This window comes from Alligator sinensis, unplaced genomic scaffold (assembly GCF_000455745.1).
Source record: "Alligator sinensis unplaced genomic scaffold, ASM45574v1 scaffold1494_1, whole genome shotgun sequence".
NCBI classification, from domain to species: Eukaryota; Metazoa; Chordata; order Crocodylia; family Alligatoridae; genus Alligator; species Alligator sinensis.
In genome coordinates this window covers 749,205-758,629 of record NW_005842724.1, presented here as the reverse complement: position 1 = coordinate 758,629, position 9,425 = coordinate 749,205, and the positions used below count along the sequence as shown (strand labels likewise).

The window sequence follows — 9,425 nt, the reverse complement described above, 5'->3', positions numbered from 1 at the left end:
TAGTAAAGCGACCAAAACGCTGGCTTGCATCCATAGATGCTTCTCAAGCAAATCCCGGGACGTCATTCTCCCCTTGTACTCGGCCTTAGTGAGGCCGCAGCTGGAGTACTGCGTCCAGTTTTGGGCTCCACAATTCAAAAAGGATGTGGAGAAGCTTGAGAGAGTCCAGAGAAGAGCCACGCACATGATCAGAGGTCAGGGAAGCAGACCCTATGATGACAGGCTGAGAGCCCTGGGGCTCTTTAGCCTGGAAAAGCGCAGGCTCAGGGGTGATCTGATGGCCACCTATAAGTTTATCAGGGGTGACCACCAGTATCTGGGGGAACGTTTGTTCACCAGAGCGCCCCAAGGGATGACAACTAGGTCGAATGGTCATAAACTACAACAAGACCGTTTCAGGCTGGACATAAGGAAGAATTTCTTTACTATCCGAGCCCCCAAGGTCTGGAACAGCCTGCCACTGGAGGTGGTTCAAGCGTCTACGTTGAACACCTTCAAGAGCAAACTGGATGCTTATCTTGCTGGGATCCTATGACCCCAGCTGACTTCCTGCCCTTTGGGCAGCGGGCTGGACTCGATGATCTTCCAAGGTCCCTTCCAGCCCTAATGTCTATGAAATCTATATACAACCCTTAACTGATGTTTGCTAACTCAGTGTCTGGGACAGGTTTCAGACAGGTTTTCTAGATTGTAAAATGATAGCTTCTATTATATTTTAAAAGTGTAAAAGACTTCTCTTTTTTAACCTTGAAGAAGGATACTTCCTTCATTCTGTTTACCTTCATTCCTTTTTTTTACCCCTAGCATAAATTAAAGTTTATATAGCACACCAGAAACATACGTTTTTTCATGTGCAATTCCAGGGCTTAAAATCATGCAGGCTTCCTGCTCCTGGGGGAAAAATGCTTTAACTCTGGGGAACAAAGGACAGAGACATGGATCCCAAATTTTAGTTAAAATTTACATGCACTCTGTGCAGTCAATGCATGGCAAAGATACGCAAAGCAAGTCAAAACAAAATACAAAGGCCAAGGTCCACCAAGGAATGTCACAATTCAGTTTAGTTTCAAAGTAGCTAGGGTCAGGAGGGACCTGAACGGATCATCTAGTCTGACCCCCTGCCACAGGGACTGGACCGGATCCTCTGTCCCCCCCCCCTGCCACAGGCAGGAATGAATGCTGGGTTCACAAGACCCCAAACAGATGATCATCCAACCTCCTCTTGAATTTGCCCAAGGTAGGGGCGAGGACCACTTCCCTGGGAAGTTGGTTCCAGATTTTGGCCACCCTAACTGTAAAATATTGCCTTCTGATCTCTAACCTAAACTTATTCTCCATCAACTTATTAACATTGTTCCTTGTCAACCCAGGTGGTGCTGGGGAGAAAAGGGCTCTACCCATTTGCTGCTGATCTCTCCTGATGAGTTTGTAGGCAGCCACCAGGTCCCCCCTCAGCCTCCTCTTGCTGAGGCTGAACTGGTTCAGGTCCCTCAGTCTCTCCTCATAGGGCCTGTCCTGCTGCCCTCTCACCAAGCGGGTGGCCCTCCTCTGAACTCTCATCCCTTATGAAGTGTGGCACCCAGTACTGGATGCAGTACTTCAACTACGGCCTGACCAAAGTCACATAGAGGGTGAGTATCACCTCTCTGGACTGGCCTGAGATGCACCTTTGGATGCATGTTCAGGTATGGCTGGCCTTGCTGGCTGTGGTCTGGCATTGGCGGCTCACGTTTTTCTTGGAGTCAATGACTCCAAGATCCCTTTCCGCCCCTGTGCTTTCAAGAAGGGAACTCCCCAGCCTGCATGTATGCTGTGGATTCCTTCTCCCAAGGTGCAGCACCCTGCATTTGTCTATGTTGAACCCCATCCTATTCTCGTCTGCCCACTTTTGTAGTCTGTCTAAATCTATTTGCAGCCTCTCTCTCCCTTCAAGTGTGTCCACCTTGCCCCACATCTTAGTGTCATCAGCAAACTTGGACAGCGTGCTTTCCACCCCTCATCCAAGTTGCTGATGAAGATGTTAAACAGTGCGGGCCCGAGCACTGAGCCCTGGGGTACCCCACTGCTCACATCTCACCAGGTTGAGTACAACCTGTCCACCACTACTCTCTGGGTGCACCCCATCAGCTAATTTTTTTTACCCATCCAACTGTGTAGGCATCAATGCCACAGTCACTTAATTTATTGATGAGGATGGGGTGAGAGACAGTGTCAAAGGCCTTCTTAAAGTCTAGAAAGACTACGTCCATGGCGACACCATCATCCTAGTATTGTAATACTTGCATATCTAACATTAGTGAGGTAGGCACCTATAAATGGCATTCACAACAGGCAGCCTATTGAGAAAATGGACAACACTTAAGCGGTGACAGGAAACAAAACAGAGGTGTGAAATCCTGCCTCTCCAGAGCTTCATTGGGCAGCAGGAAGAAGAAGCCAGGAGGAGCATAAACTTGCATCCCAACACTCCTCAGAAGCAATTCATTCTAGTCCTGGCTCTGAGGACTACTGTTCATTTTGCTTTAATCCATCCTTGTGCTGATTACATAATCATGCTGCCTCTTGCATGCTTCCCTGGTCCCATCTTGTGTTGTTTTCTACATCATGGCCCAGTTTTAACAAGAAGGGTGGAATACATCCTCATCCCAGTCCTGCCTAAAAAGCCTGATAACTAGGCAAGATATAAGGCCTGATATTTCCTTCTGAGAAATAGGAAATATAGGTTTGAATCCCCTCAGTCCAAATGGGGGACCTAGAACCCAGTCCCCTACTTCCTGAGTGTCCTAACAACAAGACAGGCACTGCTTCCTTTCTATTCCACCCCAACTGTTACTGAATGGAAATAGCCTTGGGTACTGAACTCAAAGCTAATATTGTTAGAAATGATCAGAACACACCTACTAGACTGCGCCCCTCATGGGACTCTAGCACAAAAAAAGTCTTAGCTTATGAATCAATTAAGTAGGAGTGCACCAATATATCGGCTGACTATCAGATCAGCACCAATAAAAGGAGAAATGATGCTACTGGCTATCAGCATTTTTTGGTTGTTAAAGCCGATAATTATGGGTGCATGCTGGGGGGGGCACGCTGGCAAACATAGTCTGGTCCCTGTGCCCTGCCACCAGCCCAAGCCCATAGCAGATTACAGGTCCCAATGAGCACTGGGAGGGAGCAAGGGCACTGGGTAAGAGTCACAGGGTGCTCGCTCAGCAACAGAGACCATTACTGGTTCCTGCTGTTGCTGCTGCCATGGCAACATCACATGCACAGCAGAGGTCTAAGCACCAGGGCTGCTGCTGCAGAGACAGACTGTGTGGGGCCAGGTAAGGTGCCACACAACGGACATTCTGCTCCACCAGATGCCTTTGCAAAAGTAGCTTCTCCGTGGCGGCTGCATGAGCTTGGCTACATGGGGCCTGCCGGCGCTGACATGGTGGCATGCTCTGGGGCTCCAAGGGTGCCTGGTGCCACTGTCCACCTGGGAGTCTACCCCACTGATCCAGGATGGCAGCACAGGCTGCACAGGGAGCATGGCTGCAGGTAGGAACCATGGGCAAGGGGGCAATGTGCATGGGAATAAGGCAGTTACCGCCTTCCTTATCAAGGGCTGGAGCAGGCAGGAGGCACATATGTGTGTGTTATAGAAGCAAAATAAACAAAAATAAGATTTAGGTTGGTAGTTGTTGGGCTGCACGAGGCAGGCAGCAGTAGTGAACGGACCCTCAGCACGGATCTCTGCTCCCTGCAGAGCCAGGTCACGTGGCAGGGCAGTGCTGGTCCCTGCTGAGCGACCTGGCTCCGCCACGGCCTGCCTTGCGCTGCCCCAGCAATGTGGGGCAGGCAGTGGCGGTGAGGAGACCCTGGCACAGATCTCTGCTCCCTTACAGAGCCGAGCTGCACGGCAGGGACCAGCAGGCTTGCTCGTTATTCTGCGCAGCTTCCCTGCCCTGCGACCCAGCGTGACAAAGATTATAGATCCACGCGGGGGTCTTCTCGCCTGCATGGACAGCAATGGCCCTCCCCTGGATGAGCCACCCACGGCCCCGGCCTGCTCCCCACTGTGGCCCTGCAGCCCCCCACCCCATCCGGCTGGGCAGTAGTACTGTGCAAAGCTTGCAGCCTGTTCGAAACAGATTCGGCAGAGCCAAATCTCTGAAACAGATTTGGCCGAAATGAAACAGGACAGTGATCCGAAACACCAAAACAAATCGCTGTCCTCCGCATCCAAAACTGAATCAAAACACAGCCATTTCGTACAGTCCTAATTAACATGTTAATAAATTGTAAACATGGTATATATTCAGCCAGTTTATGACAATCAAATGGCAAACTAGATGCTAGGGGTCCCTATACACATGCAGCAAGGCTGTTCCAATGTGCTGTAATTACAGCATATCAGAGCAGACATGATTAATCAAGTCTGCTGGAGCGTGGTAATTACCATGCTCCAGCAGACTCCAGCATCTCATGCATCAGCATCCCTGTGTTGAAACATCTTTGTGGCTAGTTTGTATTACATCTTAAATTGGTGTGGCATGTGTCCCAGATTGTCAGGTGCTTCATTGGGGTATGGGGCAGGCCTGGGGATAGGACACTACCCTTCCCTGCCCAATCCCTAGGATCGGGTAGGTGACCAACCTTGGTCCTGAACCTGCCCTGTGCCCCTACACTCAGCTGAGCATTGGGGTGGGAAGAGGGCAGCGCCACATTAAGGACACAGCTGGGACAGGGCAAAGGACAGCCTGGGGTCCTGAATCAGGACTCAGAGCTTTCTTATGTCCTATCTATCTCACCACCCAGCTAAATTAGAAAGCAAGGTGCGAGTAGCTGAATTGAAAAATATAAGATTAAAAAAAAACACAAAACCTGAAAGTGTAGGCTGTTTTAAGTGCCTTGTCCTGTGTCATAATATACATACATATACATACATTCTGCCTCAGAATATATTTCATGGTGCTACTTAAATTTTTGAATTTTACTTCATACTTTCTGAAATAAAAACAATTACAAGATTCTGAGAATGATTCCCCATAAAAATATTGCATGTTACAAATATAACTTCTCTTGTTTGACCTTAAAAATCAAAGGTCACTGAAGATGAAATGACACTATATAATTGAAAAGAGAATATTGGCTTTGGTGAGATCCCCAGATCACCAGCCCTAACCACACTAGATGTAATGTTTTTCCTTTATCGGACCAAGGGTTTGGGTCCCTGTCTTATGGACTCTTCTACTGAGGGTACTCCCCTACACTGGCTGCAGCCAACACCCAATGCCTCTGAAGGCTTAAAAAAACCCCAAACCATGACACACACGGCAGCAGCAAGGGGGGAGAGGAAGAGGGAAATTTCCTCCCAGACCCATGCAGCAATCAGCAACAGTCATATTCAAGTCCCAAGTCATTCAGTGCTTTTGGTTCAGGAGACCTTGGAGAAGATAGGAAATTTTTCCTATAGCTAAAACAGCTTTTTTGTTAATTTATATTTGATAATACAGCACAAATCCTACATTTTTTTTTACACACTGAATCCCTTGTGATTTCAATTAGTTTTTAAGTGTGCAAGAACATAGAATGCTGCCCTGGGCTTGTATAATTATGGTGAGCCAAGACACTTAATAACTTAAAATTTCAATCATGTTGTTAATACATTAAAATCAGTGGATACAATGGATACAGTTGTCCACCTAATTATCCTGTGGTAGAGTCACAGCTTGTACTTTATTTTTTTTTTTTATAAAACTAGCCAAAAAGAAAACTGACTGTTCCAAGGGCCTCAGAAATTATCCCACGATCAATAAGTATGCACCATGTCGAATTTATGTAAAGTTCTGAAATAAATGCTAGAGTATTTGAATAAGTTCTTAAAGAAATGTGATGCCAGGAGGGATGATACATGATTATGAATTTAGAAAATAAAGGAACAAATCAATTTTGTACACAAAGCTGGTACACAAAATTTGCAAACCGCTAAAGAGCCACCATTATCAGCTGTAAGCTCTAACATGTTTCCACCTTGTTTAAATTCACAAATTAAATGCCAAATGTCTGTAAAAATAACCCATATTATAATGGATTCACATACATTTATCCTAGTGACACTATAGTTAATATTCACAATCCATAATACCATCCTTAAATCCTTTAACTGTCTCTTGAGTCTAGCATTTGAATTGTTTTAACATGTTGAGATATTGACTTTGTTAGGATTCTGAATATAAAGTTAACACTGCATGCAGTAGGGACAAATAAAGCAATGATATTACAATTTGTGTTTCTTTTTACTTTTTAGCTAAAGGATGAGACATCAGGCTTCAAATCTTAACTACTAGAAGCAAGCAAGATTATGCAATACCCCAAGTCTGTCAGCATGGCATAGAAACAGACCTGGCTTTTTAGGTAGGCCCAGTAGGTCACTTGGGTCTTTTCCTATGCTCCTAAAGATCCTCTGCTGAATGTCTAGAACTTATCCTATCTTGGCAGGGATTTTTGGGATTTGCAAACTAGGTGTCTTTATGTCTAGGTCCTCCTAGAGCCTAATCAGAGGACAGGCAAACACAAACCAACTGCACTAATTTCAAAAAACAAGACAAAAACACACAAACAGACACATAGACAGAGCAGCTGTGGCCACCTTCATTAAAAATATGGCCAGAGAAGAAAGTGTTAATGTCTTTTTCTCATTAGACTCTGATAATTAGAGTACTCCCAATTCCATAAGGTTTCAAATTGTGATGCTCAGTGCTTGCCTACATTAAACAGCTTCTGCCACTAGGGCTATGCCAACCCAGATGCATCAAGAGTGAAGAGTACCCTAGTGAAGAGGCATTATTTACCAACAAACTTTTTCTGCTCATTACAGTTTTTTGCTACATTACCATTTCAAATGACATAGATTTAACTGACAAAAGCCCTTTTCAGTCAACATAACTGCTTCTACCTTATCAGCTTTACAAAAACAGTGACATTTTCATTCCTCTATGTCAGCAAACTTTCATAACGTAAATTAATCCTTAATTGCTCAGAGCTACACACTGGCACTTAAATCCAGTATCATCACTTGACTAAACTATAGGCACACTTTACCACAGCATTCTCACTGGGCTGGCTCTTGCGAATCCCATTCTTTTGTACCTAACTCACCCTACGATTGTTCAAAAAGAACTTGGGTGCCTAAGTCAATGTTGGAAATTCCACTCCAGGAGCTGGGTGCCTAGAAGTTGGGTACAGTGATTTTGCTTAGGGTTGCAAAGTCTAAATACCTTTGTGCCTTTGAATAACTGAAGTCCTGATTATAATGAAACAATCTCAAAAAACTTAACAAAAGACCAGAAAATTCATCCATTTAAGTTTAGGAAGGCAATATTTGAGATAGTTTGTTGAATATTAATAAATCTGTTCTTTAAAAACATATACATGCATACATACATCTGACCACACCCCTCAATACAAACATATACATATGTGATTATAATCCACTTCTTACCTTTCTCGGTTAAATTTAAGGGAATGCAGTATAGCAGGTCTCTTTTGACGCAAGTTCCATAAGTGTAAGGTGTCATCAGCCAAGGCACTCACAAGAGCTCCCTTTTTAAAAACAAAAAATTAATAAATGTAATTACACATCTAGCTACAGTTCAAGTCTATTATAACTTGGGTAATAACTAGTTTCCACAGACTTGCTTCTAAGTAATATGAATAAAGTAAATTTATAAAAGCAGCAGATCTGACCAGATAATGTAATTAAAATATTTTGCATATGAATATTTATTTATATGTTCAATTAAGTTAGTTAAGTGCTTTGCAATCATTCAAACTGAAGGTTGAGATAGGAAATTTATTCTAATGCTTCAAGGAACATTCAACTTTAAAATGTATTTTTAAAAAGTAAATGAAAGATTAACAAAAACACAAATGACTATTACTTATTGTGACCATATTAAGGTTCTGGATCATAGTATATAAAACACACGATGTGAGATTCTTTGATACAAAGAATACCTAATTACATAAATAGCTGCATATTGCTCCCTTGAAAAAACAGCCTTTGAAGAGTGATTAAGTAAGCCTTTAAAAATAGATTAATTTACTACTTCCTTTTATGAATTCACTTTTAAAATCCTGAAATATTTATAAATATCCCAAGTAGCAGATCTGGCATAATGGCAAAGGGGATGTGGAAGTAGCAGCAAGCTCACTGGAGCATGAGTCTAGCATCCAAAACCAGAACTTTCGTTGGCAAACCAGTGGCAAAGATGGGTACAAATCCACTGCTGCACCCCCCCAGATCTCTCTGAATCTCTCATGTTTGTGATTTTACACCACTACCTTAAGAAAAAAAAATATATTTTTTTTTGCCGTACTGTCCAAAACTGAATATTCTTAGAACCCATAATCAAGAGTTCTGCCTGGAAACGTCTACTTTTTCAATTTATACCTCAGTTTCCTATATTTAACAGCCGATAGAAAATAGTATTACTACTTCTCCATTTGATTTGTTCGTGTGCCAATATTTGAGTTAGCGTTCCTATCTGCATAGGCTATTCAAAACTGGAGAGAAAAAAAATTAACTGTATAACTATAAAAATTAGGAAGGTGTCCCAGGAGCAGGTAGATTATCCCAAATGATCACTTTTTAAAATTACTCTACCATTCAAAATGATACTAAGCCTTTAGAATTAACATTTCCTGCTATCTAACTAGCAACCAATTCATATTAAAAACTCTCCTGTAATGTTTAACCATTTCCTTTCAGAAAATTAACACTATTATAATGTTCACTGTAATAGAACACACAGACAAAACTGGTTTTAGTAGTAAATCACCAGAGGTGCCTTATTTTTAAACTGGAACCAATAGTATTACTAGTATGTTACCATGTTCTAGTAAGCAAATAAAAAAGCAATACGTAGTCTCGCATGTACTTGAAACCTTTTCTTTAAGTAAAAAGAAAGAGAATTGAGGAAATTATGGAAATTCTTCTGCCTTACAGTAGAGATTTAAGTCTTTTTACTAACCTCATTAATCAGGAACTGGAGTTGGATTACTGCAGCTCCACTGTCGTGTTGGCAGTAGCATTCAACTCCTGGCCGACCGAAACTGACATTAGTGGCATTAAGGAATAACATTTGTGTAAAACATAAAATAGAGTAGATAAATGTAGACTTAAAATAGTGCACAGGTCTTAATTAGCTTTGAAATTCAAAGATTAGATTTGAACTTCTATTCCAAATTTAATGAATTTGACAACATATTAATAACCAAAAAGTTTGAAAATGATATACCCATTTGAAAAATGAAGATCCCCACCTTTTTTTTTTTTTTACTTCCTGATTTTTTTTATTCGGGGGGGAAGAGTCATTCTGACTATCCTAATAACAAGCAAAAACAATTAGTTAAACTTTTCATAAATTCAGCTAAGG

General features: G+C 42.5%; 1 protein-coding gene across 1 annotated transcript in view; it reads right to left on the bottom strand.

Annotated features, from left to right (window-relative positions):
• The window catches only part of STXBP5 (syntaxin binding protein 5), an 87,268-nt gene that overhangs the window by 29,062 nt on the left and 48,781 nt on the right, over positions 1–9,425 (bottom strand). The window contains exons 3-4 of the mRNA XM_025216301.1: positions 9,021–9,102; positions 7,490–7,590 (exon numbers count right to left, since the gene is read on the bottom strand). Coding sequence (XP_025072086.1) covers positions 7,490–7,590; positions 9,021–9,102 — 183 coding nt within the window. The remainder of the gene's footprint in view (positions 1–7,489; positions 7,591–9,020; positions 9,103–9,425) is intronic.